At 34.3% G+C, this 24,495-nt stretch overlaps 1 protein-coding gene across 9 annotated transcripts in view; it reads right to left on the minus strand.

Moving 5' to 3' along the window:
- Positions 1-11,052: 11,052 nt before the first annotated feature.
- The window catches only part of Tafa2 (TAFA chemokine like family member 2), a 561,377-nt gene continuing 547,934 nt past the window's right edge, over positions 11,053-24,495 (minus strand). For 8 of the 9 annotated variants that reach the window (XR_012450885.1, XR_012450883.1, XR_012450882.1 and 5 more), the window contains 2 exons: positions 21,798-22,044; positions 11,053-13,209 (listed from right to left, as the gene is read on the minus strand). Coding sequence is in view for 1 of the 9 variants with exons in the window: in XM_074083800.1 (XP_073939901.1) it covers positions 13,198-13,209 (12 nt within the window). In the remaining 8 variants the exon portion in view is untranslated. The remainder of the gene's footprint in view (positions 13,210-21,797; positions 22,045-24,495) is intronic. The other variant, XM_074083800.1, reaches the window with a different exon arrangement.

The raw sequence follows: 24,495 nt of genomic DNA on the forward strand, positions 1-24,495 counted from the left end.
TAACCTTGACTTTATTTGTACAGCATTTAAGTCCACTGACCCAGGAAATTATAGGCACTCTTCCATATTGCCCACATGATTTACACCATTCTTCCTTAGGAGCATTAGAAAACTCCATAATTTTAAAAAAGTCAGTACTTATGAGCAGAGTCAAGAGACAAATGTCCAGGATTTGAATCCACACCACTTACTAGTTGTGTGCTTTTGCAAATTATGTGAACTCTGCTTGTTTCAATTTCCATATCAGTAAAATGCAGACAGAGTAACTACTCCATGAAGTTGCTGAGGACCTAAATGAGTAAAAATATATACAGGCCTTAAGCCCATACATGGTACTTGTATATAAATGTTTGCAAAGTAAAGATTTAATGAAAATAAATTGTTTTAATCTTATCTTTGAGACTGCTAACTGATTTACAGCTGACTGAAGGAAAAATGTCATTTATAATTCAGAGTGAGAATATCAATTATAATGTGATTCAATACTTAGAACTGTGAAAAAAAGGTCATATGGATATATTTACTCAAATCTATGCATGTTTAAAAGACAAAGTGCCTGTAATTATTACAATATTAAAAACTTGTAAGAACCACAGGGAAATATGACCTTGTTTTAATTAACATGTTATGTCAAAGCTTAATAGCTCTCAGTGATGAAAACTGTGAAACATTTCACCATGAGCATGAAGAGTCATGGGTTTTCTCTGGCACATTCCAATAATGATAATAATATTAGAATACATTTGTGTAGGGCTTTTAACTTTGCAAAGAACTAACTACTCATTCACCTACTCTTCACAATAGTCCTGAGTAGCAGAGATAGTATTTTTTTCAATATTACAAAATTATTATTTATTTATAACTGAGGCCCAAAAAAGTTTAAGTAATTTTCTTGCCTAAGGGCACAATTTATCAGTTTAAGGCTCTGATTCCCTGTGGTGCTCTCAAGTAGTGCTTAAATCACAAATCGAAAATTTGTGTTACTTTTGTTCTCTATACTCCTTGGAAACAGAGAGGCCAATACTTTGTTCATAATGAGGAAACTCAGCAGGGCTTCTATTTACAGTTGTGTAACATGGGCACTGCACAATTTCAGAAAGTGCCATGCACATAATGGTCTATGTAAATGTCACTCCCTGGATTGACACAGCACCCACCCTGCGTGATAACAGAAGGTACATATGGAGTAACTACTTTTACTGATTCAAAAGCAGCAAACGGCAGAATTGACATGCTGAATTCCATTTCATTGTGTGGTTTCACAGAAAAGAAAGAAAAGAAAAGATGAAATCAAACAGAAGTAACTTTAGAGAAAGTCTGTCACTCAGGTTGAATTTCTCTTACTTGAAATTCACCCTGTCTATATTCAATTGAATAGAATGACATTTGATTGAACTGACTGGGAAAGAAAGTGACAAGCTACATCCGGCTTCAGGCTCTCAAATTTGGTTTATTGTTTAGTGCAGCAACCCCTGAAATTAAATGAACACATACAGGAGATTCATCATAATGCTATCTGTGGAATCCTGTTATAGGGAAACAGTGCTATTACAAAGTCCTCCCACAGCTGGGCTCCGAAGATAGACTTGATATTCTGAAAAATAGTACTTTGAGACTGGAGCTTATTTTTCCCCCATTATCCACTTAAATTAGAAATCTGTAATTGGATTTTAAAAAGCACCTTGTGAAGTAATTATGTGTAATCTATTCTCCAGTATTCTCTCTCAGTAAACCTATAAGACACAAAGGTACCTCATATCTTCCCCTTCTCAACTGTTGCACAGTTGTCTTTGAAACTGGTTCTAACAATGAGTCTTTTAAAAGAGAAAATGAGCCATTTTAACATTTGAAAGCTAAATAGGAATCACAAGACAAGAAAGAAGGTCTAATGTGTAGCTAGGGGTGAAATGAGGAAGGTCAAAAGAGTTTCCCAAAATATCATCAGAAATGCTACCTGAAATTATTAAGCCAACAAAAATCTTAAGTGTCTATTAGTATTCAGAGATATTGACAACATATATCATTAGGTGTCCTAATGAAAAAGTAAGGTATCCAAAATTTTCAAATACTAGCTTTGTAAGAGTTAGGGCAGAAGAAATTTATACACACACACACACACACACACACACACAAGACTTTGAAGGTGAACAGAAAAGGTGGCCAACACTGGGAAAAATTTCAGTAAAATACCTGAAATGACTGGCAGTGAAATAGCAATAGATTGTTTGTGTTTTACAGAACAAATAACTTTTAAATTGTAATCGGAATGTACTTCCTAATGCTTCAAAATAGGAAAGGAAATGTTTTCCATGAGAACTTGCTCACCAGCAAACACTGACAACAGTGATTAGATAATACCTTTCTACCATTTAGCAGCTCACAAGTTACAAGGACTCATTTAATTCGGATTGTTTAGCTGTGACATTTTTGATGCACAATATAAGAGATCTAAGTACCAGACAGAAAACAAAAAGGATTAACATGACATTTACACTGCAAATCACAATCACACTCCATTTGCCAGAATTTTCCCAAGCAGCTGATATTCGGCATTTCCAAGGAAGAAACAAGTTAGTCAATCAACAAGAAGCAAACTCAGTTACTACTAAGTGAGCCTACAGTGTATATTAATCATTCAGGGTCTCATTTAACAAGCAGGCTTGCCTGCCTGATACATCTCAGGCACTGTTACACACTGAGATCACCAAGAAGAAAAGACTGGGATTGCAGAAATTAGGCAGACAGCAAACAAATCGGTAATTACAAAGGAAAGTAGTGAGAGTGTGAGGAAGGAGCACATAAGTCTGGGGGAGGGTTGTCAAGGAGACTTGACACTTTGAAGGAAAGCCATGAGATATTTTTCTGTCTTACATCATTTCATCAAAAAAAAGAGGATTTGATAATGGATTGTGAGAAATCTCCTCACTAGCAATTTTAAGTCTAGGCAAAATGTTTTCAATTCAAACTATATCAGTATATATTTACATATATATGTAATACATTTATAATAACATGTTATTTAATAATAACATTTAATGATATTTAATAAGAACATATATGTAATATATTAATGTTATTTAATAGCATATATCACATAATAATAGCATGTATGTTATTTAATAATAACATATATGTAATATATATGGTTGAATATCTAATACCACTTACACTTTGCCTTGAATTAAGTCCTTCTTGACCATCTGCCCTGGAAAGAACTATCTCATCAATAGTTACCTTGTAATAGCATCTTAATATTTGTGCATTTAATTTCACATTAGACATTTTAATTAAGAGACTTTGATCATGTATTTATCTATTTTAATTAATTAATTATTTTGGTGGTACTAGGGTTTGAACTCAGGATTTCATGCTTGCTAGGTAGGTGCTCTACCACTTCAGTTACTCCACCAGCCCTTTTTGTTTGTTTTCAAGATAGGGTCTCTAGAACTATTTGCCCAGGCTGACTTTAAGCCATGATCTTCCCGATCTCTGTCTCCTTAGCAGCCAGGATTGCAGTTATAAGCCACTGGCACCTAAAGTGCATGAGACAAAAATGTATTTGTAGGAACAGTGTGCATTCTAAGAACAACATGTAAAGACTGGATGTGGCAGGATCAGTAGTATAGGCTTAGTTGATATGAAAAAGTAGGCAGAGAGACAGTGCATAGGCTTCATATGAGGACAATGGACAGTCATTTGAGAATTTTAAATTGATGTATATTGAAATTTTATTAGGATTTGATAAGATTACTCAGATAAGCAAAGTTTGTATTTGAGGGGAGTAAGAGTAATATGCAGTTGCTAGTGGTAATTAATTGAAAAATGGTCCCAATTCTTCATCTTTTCCTTGTCCAACCTTGCATGTGATTTTGCAGCAACTCCCATCAAGAGGTAGGTAAGAGTCTCCTTCTCCAATCCTAAAATATGAGCTGCCCATGTGACTCATTTTAGCCAATGGAATGTGGGCAAAGTGTGGCATGACAGTTCTGCACCTGTGCTCTCTGTCTTCATTCCCTCAGAACCCGGCTTCCACTATGACAATAAGCTAGGATTGAGTGCTGGAGAATGAGACACCACTTGTACAACCCAGTTGTTATAGCATAGACCAGTCTAGACCAGTTTACAGCCAGGCACCTGCACATCCACGGAAAAGTCCCTACTCAACAGAACTTTCCCTACAGCCACAGCTACCAGCAGACACAGAAGCAAGTCTAGCCAAGACCAGCAGAACCTCCCAACTGACCTATAAACTCAGAAGCAATGTCAGATGCTTCCTGTTTTATACCACTATGCCTAGCATTGTGTCTACACAGCAGTGGATAACTGATGCACACTCCAACAAATCATTCCCGGATGCATTAGAGATGGATGGAAAATCAAACACAACCCCTTGGAGTAGGATACAAACTTCTTATTGATGTCCTGCTGTGAAATACTCAGGCATTACTGGGGCTCTTAATTACTAAGATGATCTACTCTCATCAAAACAACAGGTTTCTTTCTAGAGCATTGCATTTTCTCATTCTTCATAAGTTCCCTGTTTTATTTTCAGCTCTCTCCAGCACTGCCAGGTAGCTTTAGTGCTTCATGGAACTTTCTGGTGATTCTTGAGGCAAATTGATAAAAATTCATTACCCTTCCTGGGAGAGATATCATTTGAAAGAAGTGTAAAGCTGACCATTTATATTTTATTAACTTTCTGCTTTTATTTAATTATATCTTGTGCAGTACTTGGCACATGGTGGATGTATAAAATATTTATTAATGAATTAATAGATCTCTCTCCTTAATAAAACTGTTCTCCACTTTAAAACTGTATCTAGTATCTCCCTAGATTCACAAACATCATTATCTGATTATCTGCCCTCTGAGTCTTCCCACAACCCCACAATGCACCATTTATTTATTACAACACAGGTTAAAATCCAGGCACTTCTTTGTTGCTGAACAATTCTCCATTGTCTACATATACCACATTTTTTTCCCTAGGTGTTGTTGGGCACCTAGGCTAGTTCTATATCTTGGCTATTGTAAATAGTGCTGCTATAAACATGGGTGTGCCGGTATTGCTCTTGGATATATGCCCAAAAGTGGTATAGCAGGACCAAATGGAAGTTCTATTTTTAGTTTCTTGAGGAATCTCCATACTGATTTCCACGGTGGCTGGACTAATTTACATTTCCACCAATAAGGTGTGAGGGTTTCTTTTCCTCCACAAATTATACCATTTGCGTGAAAATGAATGAACTGAAGATCATCATGTTAAGTGAGATAAATAAAGCTAACGAAGAAAATTATCATGTTTTCAGTCTTAAATCGAATCTAGACCTAAAAGAGTCTAGAAGATGACATGATTGTAACAGGGGATAATTTGGGGGATTTCCAGTGAGAGGTGAAGGGTGAAAGGAGAGGGTGACTAATGGGGGTGAATATGATAGATTATAGATAATAGATATGATGCATGGAAATAATATCATGAAACCCACTAAAAATTGTGAACAAGGAGGGGAGAAAAGGATTAAGAAAGAGTAATACAGATGAGGTGAATTTAATCAAAATATTTTATAGGCAAGTATCTAAATATCACAATGAAATCCCTTTGTTAATTTATGCTAGTAAGTAAAAATATGAAGTGCTACTTACTGTGAAGTGACACTGGGAAAATTGTTTAACCTTTTGCTGAACCACTGTTCTTACAAAGTGGCAACAACAATAATGTACAACTCAAGTAAGATTCAATTAAATAGCACATGAAAGTTCTTAGAATTCATGGCATGGAGCTAGTACTGAGAGATTTTAGCCATTTTTTTTCCTTTTTCTTTTATTATTCATATGTGCATACAAGGCTTGGTTCATTTCTCCCCCCTGCCCCCACCCCCTCCCTTACCACCCACTCCGCCCCCTCCCTCTCCCCCCCTTCAATACCCAACAGAAACAATTTTGCCCTTATTTCTAATTTGGTTGTAGAGAGAGTATAAGCAATAATAGGAAGGAACAAGGGTTTTTGCTGGTTGAGATAAGGATAGCTATACAGGGCATTGACTCACATTGATTTCCTGTGCGTGGGTGTTACCTTCTAGGTTAATTCTTCTTGAACTAACCTTTTCTCTAGTACCTGTTCCCCTTTTCCTATTGGCCTCAGTTGCTTTTAAGGTATCTGCTTTAGTTTCTCTGTGTTGAGGGCAACAAATGCTAGCTAATTTTTTAGGTGTCTTACCTATCCTCACCCCTCCCTTGTGTGCTCTCGCTTTTATCATGTGCTTAAAGTCCAATCCCCTTGTTGTGTTTACCCTTGATCTAATGTCCACATATGAGGGAGAGCATACGATTTTTGGTCTTTTGGGCCAGGCTAACCTCACTCAGAATGATGTTCTCCTATACCAAGATTAGCCATTTTTTAAATCTTATCTGTCTTCATCCAAAGATGCTCCCAAAACTTCATTTTCATTCTTCTTTGTCCAGACTGCAGTGCACTGATAAAAAGTGAGACATCGTCAGCAATTACATCTTCTATATTGTGCCTACATTGTCATTGTAGCTCTCAATATCAGAAACGCCAAATTTGTTTCAAGTGTTACTGCTCTCTCAGAGATTCTAAACCCAGGTCCATCTCTTATATACTCACCACATGAATCTCACTTTAAGACCTATATGTTCCCATCTTTCAGCCCAAAAGTCCTTAGCTGTGTTTGGCCTCATTTTAAACTTGTCTTTAGCTTCACTCATTCTTGTTCATATGTGTCATTTAATAGAGCTAATGAATGTCACTTTCACTAACTATTCCACTTAATCTCACCCTCATCTACTTCTTCCTCCAAGATGTTGATTCATCCCTTCCCTTATCAATTTCTCCTTCTCTCTTCACTCTTTACACCAACCTTACCTGTCAGAAAAATACTTTCAGTTAGCCTACCACTTTTCTTGCAGCTTTGTAATTTTAGAAAAAAGTATTTATTTAAATGTAACACCTATATATCTTTCTCTCTTATTTAGCACATGTACTAGCAGGCTCTACACTCCTTTATGTAATTTGTGACATGAATTCGTTATTTTCTATTAACATATTTTACACAGTTGAGAAGCAAACAGAATTTTGACATCTCTCATGATTACAGAACCACCATTTAGTAAGTGCTTACCATTTACTAGGTACTCTGTTAATCCCTTCACATGTGTTAATTCAGTCTTCACAACAATTCTGTAAGGTATAGTACTTCTATTTTACAAATAAGTATACTTGACTTTATTAATTTCTCATTTATCAATTTATGATCTTGGAGCTAAAAAATTAAGTTTCAGTAACTCAGCCACAAGCTGATAATCAGCTGTGTTAATAATCACCCAATGATTGCTCTTTGACTTATGCTGTATCATATACCAACACCGCTCTGTTGAAGGTTACCAAAGACCTAACATCAAATGCCTCCTCACTATTACCATAGTAGATTTTTCATAGGATTTTGTTTTCCTTGTTCCTCATATATAATGCATTTCTTTCCATCTGCATATGGACACCCCCACCTTTATCATTTACCTTTATTTTGACTCCTAGGTGTTATCTATCTATCTATAATCTATCTCTTTATCTCTCTCTCCTCCTTGACTCATTCTTTGTAGGATATATAAACATGCTTTTATCTCTCCAACATAAAGAAAAATGAGATCTCCTTTGATTCTGCTTTATTTGCATAAGCACTATCCTACTTTTCTTTTTCACTTCCTATTGAAAAAGAAGTCTACATGTCCTAGTTCCACTTTCAAATCTTGTGTAGTCTCCAACCCACTGAAATCTCAGGTCTACAACAAGCATTTGATTGAAATTGCTCTTTCCTAGACAAACAATAATCTCTAATTTTAAATCCAATAAAACCTGTTCAGTTCTTACCTAACATGACCTTTTTGAATGTTTCATTGGCACTTTGAATTTAATAGGCTTTAAAAGTGAATTCATTCTCCCTTATGCCCCTTCACCTCCCTTCTCTCCAAGTTTTTCTCTAATATTTAATTTAATCTCTATTATCCCATTTATCTTAATTGCTCTTCTTCCTTTTACTTCCCCAACCATTTTACCCATCTCATCATTTCCACCTTGGCAAAACTCTGTAGTAGTTCTTAAGCCTGGAAGCATATAAGAATCACTTGGGAGCTTTGTTAAAAATACCTATGCCCAGATTCTAATACTATTCCAAGTAAGAGAATCTCAGGAGCAGTTGTGGTGCTTATGCCTATAATCCAAGTTACTCAAGAGGTGAAGATCAGGAGGATTGTGGTTCAGGACTAGCCTGGATAAAATGTTAGCAATACTCCTTCTCAACAAACAACCTGGGCCCGGTGGTACACATCTATAATCCTACCTCTATGGGAAGTGTAGGTTGGAGGATTGCAGTCTAGGCTGGCCTCAAGGAAAAAAGTGTGAGACCCTACCTGAAAAATAACTAAATCAAAAAAAGGGCTGTTAGAGTATCTCAAATTGTACAGTGCCTGCCTAATAAGAGTAAGGCCCTAAATTCAAAACACAGTACTGCAAAAAAAAAAAAAAGAAAGAAAGAAAAAGAAGAGAGACAGACAATCTCAGAGAGTAGGGTTGAGCATGGGCATTTTTAGGCTCCTCAAGTAATTTAAATTGAAACCAGGATCAAGATCTATTGTTGCATATTAATAACGAAAGACAGGACTGTAAAATAGGTACAGTGTGTACATGGGGGTACTTGTGGGAAGGGAGAGGTTGAATGAAGGAGAGTAATGTGAGGGAATATGGTTGATGGAATTCATATACTTATATGAAATAGAACAAAGAAACCTCATACAATTGCTTTAAGTGGAGCTGGGAGGGTGTCTGTGGGGGGAGAGACGTTGGGAGTGATCTAGCCAATGTAAATATAAGTCTATTTGGAACTGTCATAATGAATCCCCCCTGTACAATGAATTTATCCTTATAAAAAAGATCCATTGTTGCACATTTCCCCAGTATTATACTCCAAGCTTAGGCCTTTGTAGTTTTTCCATAGGTTATTTTAATCCTTTCTAATTTCTCCTCCTGCTCACAATCTGTCTTCCTGAAGTCCTTCAAACATATTTTTGTTAGTCTATAAAACACAGCTTTGAACATGTGCTGCCTAGTTCATATAACTTGTAGAATTAAATCTGATTGCTTTGCATGACGGATAAGACCCTCTATAAAAATGTTCAAGACATAATACATACCATTTAGGAACTTGCAGTGTTCTAAAGAAAGATAAATATGAACAAATTAAAACAAATATGAAACACAAATCTTCTGTGGACCTACTTTCCCACTGGTTAGCATAGTCACATGCAAATGTAGGGCACTGGAAAAAATATCTGTTGAATTGAATTGAAATGTTATTTTTAAGGAGAAACTTCAGTTAATCTCAAAATTCAATCTAGTCAAATATGCTTGTGCTTAGTAAGAATTCAATAACTGTCATTTAAATGCAGATAATTGTAATGTGTTCACTACATTTCACAGTCTCATACAGTGTGAGTGAATGCAATGAAGAAGAAATTTGCAAGAACTCCATAAATATGTCTATTTCAATGTTCATTCTCTAACACATTCTGTATACATAATAAAAGAAGAAAAAGAGAAACTAAGGAAGGAAGGAAGGAAAGAAGGAAGGAAGGAAGGAAAGAGAGACAGAGGAAATGAGGGAGGGAGGAAGGAGGGAGGAAGGAAGGAAGGAGGTAGAAAGGGAAGGAGAGAGGGAGGGAAGGAGGGAAGGAGGGAGGAAGGAAAGAAAGAAAGGTCCTTACCTTAATAAAAATAGTAATGCTCTACAGGGAGTTCTCTAGTGGGTAAGGGAAGCCGAAGATGCCCAGTATGTGTCTTCCTTAACTTTTCTCTAAGCAGAGTATCTACTATCTTCCTAATTCTCTCCATTTAAGTGAGTCAAAATGAGAAAGTTTGAATGATAAAAATTACACTTTTTATTTGTATATATTGCCCTTTCAGATAAATGTGTCATCCATGAATTCAGAAAATGATCAAAATGTTAAAAAGATCCAGCCTCACTTAACTTAAAAATTAATTATTGTGCTTTTAGCCATTGTGAATTATCACAAATATTAGTATAATAGAATTGTGTAATAACATAAGATTTGCTGAGAGAAATAAACAACAGCATCTAGTTCCCTTTTTATTTCAATCTCAAGTACAGATCTCTTCCTACCCAATAAAAACCAATACCAGATTTGAAATCATATATGATATTGCCTGGCATTAAAATTGGAAGTTTCCTTGTGTTAAGGCAACAAGAATGTATAAAAATAAAGTAAAATAAAACTATAGAATGTTATCCCCAAAATAATAATAATATTTGCAAAGAATTATCACAAATCAATCACTCATTAGTGCAATCTGTACTCTTGTGCTTTAATTTTATCCATGTTCCAGTATCTACAAAGGCTAGATACCAACTTAACTTAAAAGAATAAGAACACACACACACTCACACTCCATGTAAAAACCTATAAAATCTGAATAAATTCTATATTAAGTTTATAGTGTTGTACCAATGTCAATGCCTCACTTTGACAATGTATTATGATTTTGTAAGATGTTATCACAGAGGAAGGGGTAAACCAAAATTCTACTGCTATTTTTGGTAGCATCTTATGAATCTTAAACTATTTCAAAATAAAAAGTGCTTCCAAAATTTTAAAGACTACGTCATGGTCATACTTGTGAAATTGATGTGTGTTTTACTGTGCTGTATTTCAAAAGATAAGCTCCATTTATTAACAATTTCCATAATAAAATGAATTTTTCATTGGTAGTTATGCAGTTGTGAAGATGTGGGCAAGAATCATAGTGTAAATGCATCTATTTCATTGTTTATAGCAAAGAAGCAAATCAAATATTAGAACTTTATATAAATGGCAGGACTTGTCATGGGACAGTCATTAAAAGAAGACTGCAGGATTTAAGTCAGTTTCTCTATGAATTCAGAGGTTTTCTTGGTGAGTACTGAAGTGCCTTTAAAATAAAACACAAGCAAACAGATTCACCAAAGTGTACTTATGAAAGAAGAGTCCATTTTATATTCCAATTTTATTCACCTTTTCTGAATAGTCACAACATTAATCTACTGGGAATAATCTAGTTAGTATATTTGAAATTCCATTTATTTTTTTCCATTGATATGCATGTTTTACACTTGTATATAATACAGAATTTCCAGTGTTGTTTTAAAGGATATGGTTTTTAAAATGAGAATAAGCATGACCTATAATTTCAAACAAACCTAGGACAAATTCATAGCTTCAAAATAATATAGTTTCCTACTTTGCTCCATAGAAATTAATGACATTCTAATCGATTCAGAAGCTCCACCATAATTGCTATTTATTTCTTTATGATTTCTTGTAGTCTTGATTTCACATAGTAGATTGCAAAATCCACTTGGAGCCAACTAATTAGTTTTGTGTATAATTAAAATGGAGGCAGGAAGTCATTTCATTCCATATAGTAGTGGGACAATAAATTTAGTTCAATGTCAAAAGCATACTTTTCAAATTTAACTTTTAACAAATTTTACAATTTAGTTGTTCTACCCAGTCAAGAGTCTGGTTAATGTATTAGTCTTGGAGATTGTTATAAAATAACATATCCAAACTCTCCAGGACATGTGAGCCTCCATCTTGGAAACAAATGTGTATCTAAGTGGCCATGTCAGTGAGTTTTCAAAAATACTTAATAGTCTCACATCTTCTCTAACATATTAGGACTTCTAATAGGACAATTTCTGAAGCATCTTCTCATTAGTCTAAAATAAGTCAGACACAGAAATTCCTCTCTTTACATTCCTTAAAATTGTAGGTTTACACAATATTATTACAGAATGGCTATTCAGCTTCCATTCTTCTCTCTCCACATCACAGATGAAACAAAATAAATGTAGTACAAAATTATACATTCTGTAATAACTCAGAAAAAAGTACATAAATGTTTAAGGCCTTTAAATATTTATAAGACGTTCCTGTACAACTAAAAAATCACAAATGATAAAATGGCTATGAAAATGTGGACAAAAATGCTGGCCTAAGAAATTGTTTGAATGGAACAACTGTAAGCAAATATTTATAACTTTAAGACTAAGAAAAATGAGCAATTTATTCTAGCAACACACCAAACAAACAAATATATAAGCATTCAGTCATTGGGATCAAGCAAGAGACAGACTCTTCAAGTGAGACAGAAAGAAAGAATAGTTAAAAAATACTAGAAGAAATCTAAGTGAATACCGTTCAAGCTAAGAAATCAGAAACTCACATGCATCCCTGATAACTTTTTGAAACTGAAGGATACCTACTAACTTGACTGCTCACTGCTTATTTTTCTGAAGAAAAAAAAGTGAATGTAAAAACAATAAAAGAAAAGGCCCACTTTAAAAAAGAACTGAAAGGGAAAGTGCTCTAGAGGTACAAAGTATTATATAATGAAAATGGTAATTCAGTTCTAACTACTACTTATTTAACTAACAGAGAGCTGCAGTAGTGTGTTAGTTTTGGGGAGGAAATATGGCAGCTTGTCTATACATTCTTATATGATTTGATGTATTTGAATTACTATTACTTGCCAACAATACTTATTATAAATGGATATATATTTCCATTCCTTTAACAAAAGCAACTGTAAGATGTTAAAATGTAGGCTTTTAGAGCTCCAAGATTAGTATACCAATAAAATTGTTTCAGTCTACACCATGCCAGAGAGGAAGCTCGCAAAGGAAATACTGTCAAAGCCATGTATAGTCCCACTAGCCAATGCATGAAGGACCCAGGAACACATCCATGACAGAATAACAGTGCACTTGGGAGACAGCTTTCAGAAATAAGAAAAGCAGTCACAGTTGGAGCCAGGAACCCAAAAGGTGACTGTCTCTGAAGTCATCCTACAAACACCAACTCTCCACCAGCTCTGTTGACAGCAACTTCAAATTCCCTTAGCAGTGTTACAAGTTGATCACAGTTCAAATCTGATGAAGTCTTTATGACATAGAAGTACATGTTTGACCTCTTTAAAGTCTTGGTTTCAAGAAGAGACTGATAACAAGCCATGGGATCCTGTGGAATAGACTTTGAACAGTATAAAATCTTCAAGATCACCTCAGGAGTCAAGTTTCTAAGCATATGTTAATCGTAATCAGCCTGGAGGATCACTTGATTTATCCTTGGTTAATGGGTTACCTACAAAGAAAAGAGAATATATAATCAACATTTCATAATGCAGTTGCACTCTTAAACAGAAACTGCAATTAATGGGCCAACCAATATTCACTACATCAAATATATTGCTGAATTGTAAAGGACTACCATATTCAAGTGCCTTCAACTTATAAAAACATGAACTTTTTTCTTTCTATTGTGTTACCATATTTTGAGAGCCACTTTCTCAATGACTCAAATGACCCCAGCTGTGAACTAGGCAATCTCTAACTGCAACAGTACCCTCCTGATACAGAGGCTGATTCTGGAATTCCTCTCTTTTGTATGAGCATGGTGGACATAACTGAAAGATTATGAATACATCTTGCCAGTCTCTCTGAAAGAAGACCATTCTTTACTGGAATATAATTAGACCATATTCTCAAAAAGTCCTTCGGGATTTGCTCTATAATACTCATTCTTGATGTAATGTAAAAAATTGAAGGCCTAGTTTGACTCAATTATATGTCAGAAAAATTATTCATGAGAACAAAAAGAATGAAGAACAGCACAATGACTAAATTTTAAGGAGTCCAGAAATTCTCATAAAATTGATTAGAGCAGTATTAATGCTATTTTAAATATTAGAAAGAGTCACAGTGACTTTTCATACCTACTAATGTCTAAACATCATTTGTATACAGAAAAAAAAAACAATAAACAATATATATCAGAAGTATCTGATATATACATTATCTATATATACAGAGAGAGAGAGAGAAAGAGAGAGAGAAGAGTGAGAGAAATTCTGTTATGTCAATGAATTTCTAATTGTACACTAATATCAGGCAAGGTATTTAGAGGTAATGACCTAAGAGCTCTCCTCCAGCAATGGCTATAACAAAAAGGGAATTTTTTAAATTAATGTGAATACTTTGGTTTTATTTTGTTAACTGATATAATTACCGTCCTTTGACAAAACATTCATAAAAGTTTTTTGTTTGGTTTGGTTGTTTCCTAATCAACTATGAAAGAGGAAAATATTAAGTTAAATAAAACTAACTCTAGATTTGCTGTGCTATGGCTAGTCTCAGACTATACTAAAAAAGGACATGTGAAATTCAAAAATGTTTTCAAGCATGGGGTCAGCCATCTTGTTTCTGTCTCTGTGGTCAATTGACATTCCCGAAGAAGGAATCTTGGTCTGGGTCTTTGAGTGTCATACTCCTCTGCACAAAAGGACACTGGAAGAAACTGAACAAAGGATTCAAGGTTACAAATAAGTAAAGGACTTGCTGACTTATAGAGATTTTGGGAGCAGGAGATATCTCTGTCAGGAAAGCAACATCACTATTGATCTGTCTGACATGCAGTGCTCACCGTACACAAGTTCTGTGAAGGAGGCCCAGACAGAGATCAGTGTAAGAAGAGGATGGGAAGAAAATATTACTATTTCTTTAGATGTTATGTCACAGGTTGCTAATAGAGAAAGTTGATTATTATAAGAAATACAGAAATATTTTTATGATAAATTGTCTCCATAAACTTGATTTAACACAATCTTTGATTTCCATTGGCTAAGAAAAATTCACCTACTTTTTTCTGAAAATTTTCTTCTTAGAAGGAAAACTTACAAAACATAATATGGGAACCATATTTTTAAAATTCATGCTGAAATAATAGGAAAAGCAGGAGTATGGAGTGGAAGAAGAGGTTGAGAGAGAACAAGTGGTTTAGTCTCACAGGATTTCAGTGCAGGCATCATGAAACTGAACTGGGGGAACTTGGCACAATGAGTACAAGAAAGAAAGTGGTATATCCTGAGCCATGCTGATCCCTGGTTCTAAGTTATCTGTTGGTGACCATGGTAGATGGATTCCTATATTTTCATTCTAAGCTAAATATTGATCCTGCTGGTTTATAAAAAGTTGAGGAGATTAGTCTATCAACTATTTATATATTAAAGCTTTGTTTTCACATAATTTTGAAAATAAAAGCCATAGTTACATAAAAATACCAAAAGTTTATGTAAATAATGCAAAAATTTCTCATCACTCTCTATATTATATACACATACACACCTAAACATATAAATGCATATAATTTTATAATCCATATGCTTCAAAGCATAGGAATATCATAAATGCACATTTTAAAGATGCTATGTTTCCACTGGTTAAAATAATTGCTAGACAAAATTTAAATATGACTAAAAGAAGTACTTTTTTAAATAAGCATGGTCTGAAACATAAGGCAACTTTTCTCATATTCAAAGTGATTCTTTTAATTTTTTTAGTTTGATCAGAAGAAACACTGTGGTTCGACATGCAGTATAGCAGTAATATTAACCACATACATGTTACCTGAAAACCCTGCCAGCTTCAGTTTTCTCATATGTAAAATGGAAATACTCTTGTTAGCTTCCTTGATATTTTTCTGTGAAGATTAAGTATTATAACATCCATGTAGATACCTAATTTTATCAATGCTGAATTACTATGAAATAAATGTTTTAGATTTATGGGGTTTTTAATGCAAGCATTTTAAACAAGAGAGTTACCAAAAGCAAAATGAAAGGATTCCACTAACAGACAATTGGTGAAGTGAGAGTATTACAGTGAAGAAATTCAAAGGCTAATTAATGACTCACCCCTTTAACGCAGCATAAAATGAACATATTGTGACCATGTACTAGCACCCTCCCTGACAACTTCTAGGTTTGTACCAAATGAAATGGTGAGTCCAACAATATATAGGAAACATATTTCTAAACATATTAAAAACATATTTTAATAAATGTTTTAAAAAATATAGGCAATGATCCCCAATATAGGTACACTATCACCAATTTAAATCACCTAATATGTAAGATCCAAATAGTACTTTAAAATTATTACTTAAAAGTAAACAAAAAATCAAACATTTATTAATTCATATGTTTGTTAAATAAGTTCAATTGACTAGGTTTAAATTCAAGCATGCCAGTGAGAGGAAAACAAATTTTGTAGACTGTAAACTAGAATGTTCTGTTATGCAAGAGTTGTTCAAGCAGTATTTATACAATCCAACATTTTTAAAAGTAAAAATAGTTTTACTACACCAAAATTAAACATTGCCCTATTTGTAAAACTTTAATACTACTCTTTTTTGCTCAAGTATTTTTTAGAAGATATCAGACAGTGAAATTTTACCTTCTAAGGAGAATTTTCAATAAGTTTTCAGTAACTAAAAACAGGAGGTTGCAATAAAGTCAGTTTTAATGGATGGGAAATAGCAGTTGCTACCATGAATGCAGACTGTTTTCTTGTTCTAAGGGCAATAGTTATAAAATACTGCATGAAGGAGAGAGAGAAATGGTCCTTTGGTGGCTATGGTTATGCGTGGAGCTTCATAGGCTGGAATCACTATCTCAATAAATTTACCTTTCCAAGGAACATATTTCACACAGCAGTTATTTTTATGTAAATCTTACCTGATGTGTGCTGCACTCCAGCCAGTTTGGTGTGTGCAATCACTATATGCATAATGCAGAAATAATAATAGTAATAGCTTCTCCATTTCCAAGCACAACTATCCTGGCAATGGTTCACTAGGATGAAGATATTAAACAAAAAGTACTGATTCTTTAGGTGTGACTCAAGTGGTAGAGCACCTGGTTTGCAAGCACCAAGCCCTAAGTTCAAATCTCAGTACCACCAAAAAAATACCCACTTATGCCAGTCCAACAAATCTATTATAGGACCCTGTTTAGATTTCTCAGGAAAGGTGTCCTAAAATTGTATCAAATCTACTCACCAATTTAAAGTTTTAAAACAAACAGGTAAATAATATATATATATATGTAAAATATATATATATTAGTTAAATTTGAAATTAGTCAATTATTTCAGACTGTTTTCATTTTATTTTTTGAGCATTATGAAACATTCTCTTTCTATCTTCAAGTTAAAGTAAATTAGAAAGTTGGAGGGAAATTCAAGAATCTGTACTTTCCCCAGTGGTATAGGTGCTTTTGTAAAAATCCTTAAAATAATTATACTCATAAAGTCTAAAGTTCCTTTTTTCCCTGTTCAAATCCTACTGATTAGTAGATCAGTGGAAGATGGCATATTATGGTGAGAGGCAAAATAAGAAATGGCCTGAGCTCTGTAGGCAGACTATCTGGGTTCAAATCCCTGCATTATCACCTTATAACACTATGGGATTGAATAAATTATTTAAATTGCCTGAGCCTTAGTCTAATATGAGGATGATATTATTACCTTTTCCTATACACTTGTTATGGTGATTAAATCAAATAATTCTTTCAGTCTGTGCTCTGATTTTAAATATTAGCAAGCAGTAGCAATGATAATTCTCAAACAAGATATAGGAAACGATATATAGGATACCAATGGGAAGGGGCATTACTTCTTGTTTATCTACAAATATTGACTTAAGTCAAGTTAATCTCTTGTTTGTTATAGTAACTCATCTTTCAGTATTTCTTCACATAATCTTGTTAATAATAAATGTCATATATCAAGAATATGACACTGTTTTGGCTGGCTTTGGAAGGGATGACATCTTTTCAGATAATTCAACAGAAAGCAGTGGTTAAGAAGTTGTACTCTGGTGTCTGGATGATTGGCATCTGTACTTGGTTCTGCTGATGACAATATATGATTGTGGTAAAACAGGGGCAGTACTAGTGTAGGCATCATGGGGCTATGTGAGCTGGGAAGGGAAGGTGAGGAATGCACTGTGTGCTTAGTAGCTGTACATATTGCCTACTGTACTCAAGTAATACACTGTGAGGAATCTGAATACCAATTCTGAGATTTTGCCCCTGATTATTTGTGAGCATATGTTACTATTCTTCTCAGATACACAGTGCCATTCTTTCAATCTTTTCCATGGGTCAACTACTATCAAACTTTACATGCAGGATATATATTTAGGAAACCAGCATGGCACTTTATCCAGGCTTAAAAAAATAAATGTGATATGATTATGTCAAAATGAAATGCAGTTATGCAAATTTCCTTATTCTTCATTGATGGTTTCTTTGATATTGTTTTTCTTTAATTGAGCTCTATTCCACATTCCAAAATTATTTTGAATCTGTTGTTCTGTTGCAGCTTAATCACTGCCAAATCTCCACAGCACTGATGCAAATCTTATATTAGCTCAATTTACAAAATAACATATTCTCTTCTCTAATTTGGTCATTAAAATCTTGTAATGAGGAACTACAGAACAACCTTTTTATTTCCCTGTGAATTTAAAATAACTCACCTACACAATAATAGAAGACACAATGCATTATGAACATCTCAGTCAATTTCATTTCAAAAGAAGTTAAAATTTCACTAAAATACCCATCCTATTAGTGAAACATTTATTTTTGGACTAATGAACATTCCTCATTTAAATAACTAGAAGGCAAAGAAATGTGGCAATCTTTCTGAGAATAGGCAGCAGATTTAAATGCAGTTTTTGTCCAATCTTTATAATATAGCTGCTTTATAACATCACAAATAGACACAGTTTCCAACTAACATTCCAATAAATTTAACATTTCCAATAAAGGTAAAAAGAAGAATAGAATACCTTCATAATCTTAAGTGCTAATTTGAATGAACTTTTCCTTTCTTGGAATATAATTGCTGTTCACTGCAAATGTATTTTTTTAATGTAGCTCTTACAAGTACATGAATTAAGCTCTTGCTTCACTTTTTGTGTACTAAATGTGCAATTAAAACATCATTACTCCACAGTAACAGGTTTTTTCATTTAAGCTAGAGAAAAGATGCTGTTAAGTGGGTCATAACTGTGTATGAACACACTTAGTCTATCTCAAAGAATCTTGTACAGTGAGCTACCACAAAATGAAAGGTACCTATCCTTCGGGGGGCAGGAGGAAGTTGACCAGAGAGCTTTCAGGTGTAGATGAGTCACTATAAGACAATGACATGTGAATCATCTTTATAAGTACCCTTCTGCATAACAAAATTAATCCTGTATATTACTTTCATGGTGTTGAAGGTGATTTCTGTAGCCCTGAAAAAACATTGCATTTTTATACCACCGTTTAATTTTGCTTCCGAAGAACGTCTGGTGCTGGATTGGCCTAAACATTTATATTAACTCTTGGGATATTAAAGGCCATCTGCTTCATACTTAAGCATGCCCACTAAGTGTCCTTGAACTATTCTCAATTACCTGTTCTATACATTCTTGGGTGAGTGGAAAGATAGTCATTTCAAAGCAACAGAGGCATTTCTGTGGCTAACCGATAATATTTAGGTGTAACTTAGTGTAAGTTCCAATGTAGGAGCACTTCTACAAGAGAATCACAGCAGATATGACTGAGGAGAGACAGCATTATTCTACTGTCAGGATTTTATTCCAGGGTTGCTACCTACTAGTTTTAGGACTTTGGATAAATCACTCAAAAGCTCTGAGTCTCCAGATTTTTATCTGCCAAGTTAGTCTGTTCAGTTCAGTGAGATTCTTTTAATTCCCTTCTTACTCCAAACTACTGAGGTTTTCCCAAGAAACCATACCTCCAAATAGGATAAATCTTTGTCCTGATCACCCTGAATTCAACAGTGGTGTAACCACTCAGCAGACTTCGTTTTTTAACAGATCTAATCATTATATTAGAATTGAGAACTAATGAGCTCTCACCACAAATACAACATCTGTCATGGCTTTGAGTTTCCTGCACTGTGCAAATGAAGATCCTGACTGGAACTGAATCTTTTGAACAGATGGACCTGGACTATTTCTTGGAACTTTGAAGGATGTGCAGCATTCCTGCCATGACCTCTCTTACATGATTCATGGAAGCAGATGACTGTTCACATTGCCATTTATGCACACCTGTCCACTCAGAAGCAGACCACAGATTCTCTCTGGACAGCCTTCACAGTTAGCAAAACAAGAGCATTCTGTGCTTTGTCTTCGGGTAGCTAATGAATTCTTTTGAGATTTTACAGAATTTGTTAAGACAAGGCTTTTCTTCCTTCTTCTTCCCCTGCCCTGCCCAGCATATAGACTATCTGTTTGCTGTAGGTGAAAAATTATGAAAGAAAAAAGAAGAAAGGAAAGAAAAGAAAAACAAGTTAAGGAAATAATCAAAGGCAACAGTATTTGGGATAAGGAAAAATCTTTTGGAAACTTAAAAAAAATGCTTACGAGGGGAAAATAATCATTTTATATCCCAGAAGGGAATCCAAGTAGATTCTTTTAAGATTTGAATTTCATATACTAGTATAATTCAAACATTTTTAGAGACAATGGAAGGGATTTTTTTTAACTCTTTTTAAAAACTCAATTGGAATGTCTTTCATTACTAAATTTGATATTAGGTTTATATTTTAAGACTCACCTCTCATTTGTAAAGGAATCATTTGAATTGATAGTTTTTATTGACTTCCTCCAGCAAGGCTTTACGTTAGAAATTTAAATTTAGCCTATAATCACACTTCTCAAGAATTTCAGTTTCACTTGCATAGGGCTCAAAGAAGTAAATTGGAAATTGTGCTTAAAATGAATTTAAGATCAGTGGTGTTTGACAAGGGGAAGGGCTGAAACTTCGAAGAAATTATTCTTAGTAGTTTAGGGATTACTAAGAGGGCATTTTCTCTTAACTTCCTGGTTGGTTTGAGTTAAAAATGCAAATGGCTCTTAGTAACCACCTTTTCTTGAAACCCTGTATGAGTGAATAATATATTGCTGTGACTTTGAAAAACACTTGATGTAACTTGTGAAAGGACAAAGCCAGCACCAGCACTTCAAGAGCATGACAAATGCAGCTCATACACTCTCCTCTCCACCCCATCTTCTTCCCATCAGTTAAAATTAATGATGATCATTCTGTTTGTGGTAGATCTTGAAAATGTTTTTAAAAAATTCCTTTCCATATAAAATCCTAAAACTCGTATTCTGAAGGTTAGGTTGACATCGACAGTAATATTTAATATGTAGGGTGATTTGACTTTACCCCCTATTTCCCAGCTATAGTCCACTGAGAATTTATCTAATAATATAATCACAATTCAGTGGTCTTAAACTTCCAAAGTTGATTGAAATATGAGTCTTTAAATCCACCTACTTGTAATCTCTTAGATGCAGGTCCTATGTAACATTTAATACAGGGCAACTCCAATATACAGAGAATGGATCATTAGGTAAGAACTCAGTCTTGATAAGGTTTGTGAAGATGAAGTGAAAGTCTGATGACTTAGTACTTTTCATGCTAATTCGAAAATAATAAGCAGGTTGAACACTGAGAGAGGTCCAGCAATACACCACACATTTCCTATTCTTAGGAAAACAATACTGAAGAACCACTGAGATGACAGTATTAGATTCACCAATCATAGCACATCTATTCTTTGTGGACACATTGTCCTATGCATGAACCTCATATCAGTTCAAAGAATAATGCCTTCCCCACTTTTTTTTTAAACAGAAGATAATTCGTTGCTTTCTTTATTAACCACTGAGAAACTTCTTTGCTCTCTGATCTCTAAAGCTGAACCAAGTTCATTGACTTCCCTTGAAATCAAGCACCTGGAATGCTAACAGCAACTACGAGAAAGAGTAGATCACAGTTAATCCTATTAACATGGTGTACACACCTGCTGCTCTGTGAGAAATAAACTGAGACAGGAGCTCATTTCTGGAGTTGTTTTGACTCTTTACTTCTCAAGGAAACTTCTTCCCCTTCCTTAGAATCCGACCAACACTAGGATTCGCCACAACTACTGCTCCAACATGGAGCCAGAATATTTTTGAATGTGGAAAATCAAAAAATTGTCATCAGGCACAGCAGAAACCTTCTCTTTCTACTTCTCCATTCGAACTTGAAGAGTTTTACACGTTTGCCTAAGGAACAAACACATGTCAGGTACTCCACTGTTCAATAGATTATCACAGGAAGCAAGCTTGGGAGAAAGGGAACATTTCAACAAGCAAAGGACAGCAAAACAATACCCTCCAACAAAGCTCACAGAGGGGATAGTTCTGTACTCTCTTAGAGGATTATAAATTCAGTATTTTTAATTTCAGAGAAACACATATTCATAAATGGGAACAAAAATAAACAGTGTTTTCAAGCAATTGAAACAAGGATAGTAAGCATTTCTCATGAATATTTTGGGAGGTATTCTGCACAAATCAAAGAAAAAAAAGTTTCATTAAATTCAAGTGAGAAAGTACACAAAAATCAGCAGTCATTTTAACATAAAAGTGTGAAAGAATTACAGAAGTAATATTACATGCTACCCAAAGATTTAATATTTGCATTCTTAACTATTCATGAGCTTGTCTGAACACCCATACCTACAATAATTTTTAATCTGCTGTGACATAAATTCAAATTACACACACTGTAAGGCAAGAAAATGAGATGAACTCATTTAACCAATGTCAAGGTATAGGTCACCCATAGGCAACTTCTCCTGTTCTGTGTTCTCTACTCATTATCAACTCTATAATCCCCAGTCTCTGTCTGAATGGAATCCACCATATTTTTCTCAGTTGTAATTTATGACATTTTATAGATACAGACTCTCACAAGTTTTCTTTATATTCTCTTTCCCAAAGTACTCCAGAGATATCAAAACACTCCATTTAAATTTCAAATATTTGAATAGTGATTTGAGAAAAAAATATGAATAGCAATAATACATGCTAATCAGTCATATAGAGGAGTAACAAGTAATAGAATCAGATGACAGAAGGTATTTGGTAGTATGAATCAAGTAAAGTAAAACATTGCCTACATAAATTTGAAAGGACAGGATAGTTAAAACTAATCACCCAGAAAAGACTAACGTGTCATAACAGAAGAAGACATTTTCCAATTTTGAAAAGATTTTGTGGCAATAAAAACAGCCCTCTTTCCCCCATCACTGCTAAGCTTGGTCTGTCCCTACCAAACAACCATAAAAATGTAAGATTAAGATGACAGTCTGAAGAAGAACAGATCTTTTATGTTCTGGTCACCCAAGTCTAATTGACTTCATCCAGATTTATCAGAGCCAAGACAGTCACGAAATGAATCAGCAGTAGACACTGCAAAACAAAGCATGAAGCTAAAGGGAACAAAAGAGCTTTGCGTCCTCTAGAAACAGCAAGGAGCAGATGGAAAATAGACCACTTACATGCTTCCAGTGCTCTCCTTTCTTTACATTGTTCAAAAACATGGAGTTTTTGGGGGAATATTCTTTAATTCATGTACATCTATCATCATAGAATATTTTTGAAAATAACATAACTTTTTCCATATGATTTTAATCACTACCTAGTTTTAGTCCTCTTTCTAATCTGTTCCCTCCTTTCTGTCCCTCTGTCACTATCATAACTTCATCTGGTTTTCACTATGACAATAGCTTCCTGATTTTCTAGTCCTTCACAGTTTCTCTTCCTCTTTGCCACCATCACCCAAAAAGAAAAATCTATGAAAGTGTCTTATTACAAAAGAAATCTAAATTCTTGTTCATCATATAAAAGTCCTTTGTTATCAGACCCTAACCTATCCAGCTTCAAATCCCCTCCTTCCCAAAGTCTACACAGAAACACAGATGCTCCAAGTTAGTCCTGACTCACCATTCAATACTCCCAGGGTCTGATGCACACAATCATGTCTCCTTATCTTTGTGTACATTCATCTTTGCCTGAACTGCCCTGGTTTCAAACCCCAGTAGAAATTCTATGACTTTCTGATTCATCTAGTCAGAACTTTATAGATATTTCTATTTAAAAACATATTTCATTATATTATGATTATTTATTAACCTTTGTTTCTCTCACTAAACTATGAGGTACTTTAAAAGAAAAACCTTAGCATACTTTTTTGTTTTTTTAGTACTTATCAGCATCTATTCAAGCATATAAACAATGCCTAATATTTATTAAAGGAAAGATAAAAAATATGGGTAGATGGATAGATGGGTAAAAAATGAACAAATGAATGAATAAATATATATATGAAGAAAATGATAAGTAATTTCAGAACAAGGAAACTGAATTATTATTTGGATTCTCCATAAACAGCAAGGAGAATGAGTGATTAGGTGACCTAAAAGATCAGTCCATTCATTTTTAATTTTTCTAGTATTATTCCCTTGATTCTGTATTTTCCGAATTTGAAATTATAGATAGGTATGGGTTCTAACATTCAGCTTCACATTTGTACCTCAGATATTTAAATTTATTCTCATTTGGAAAAGGACTGATTTTTAAAACAAAATTAATTCATGAAAATAATAATGCAAGAAGATAATAGCAATCTGTGATGCTTTAATTGGTTTTAGACCAGGCACTGGGATGTGC

The sequence above is a fragment of the Castor canadensis genome, chromosome 8 (assembly GCF_047511655.1).
Source record: "Castor canadensis chromosome 8, mCasCan1.hap1v2, whole genome shotgun sequence".
Lineage (NCBI taxonomy): Eukaryota > Metazoa > Chordata > Mammalia > Rodentia > Castoridae > Castor > Castor canadensis.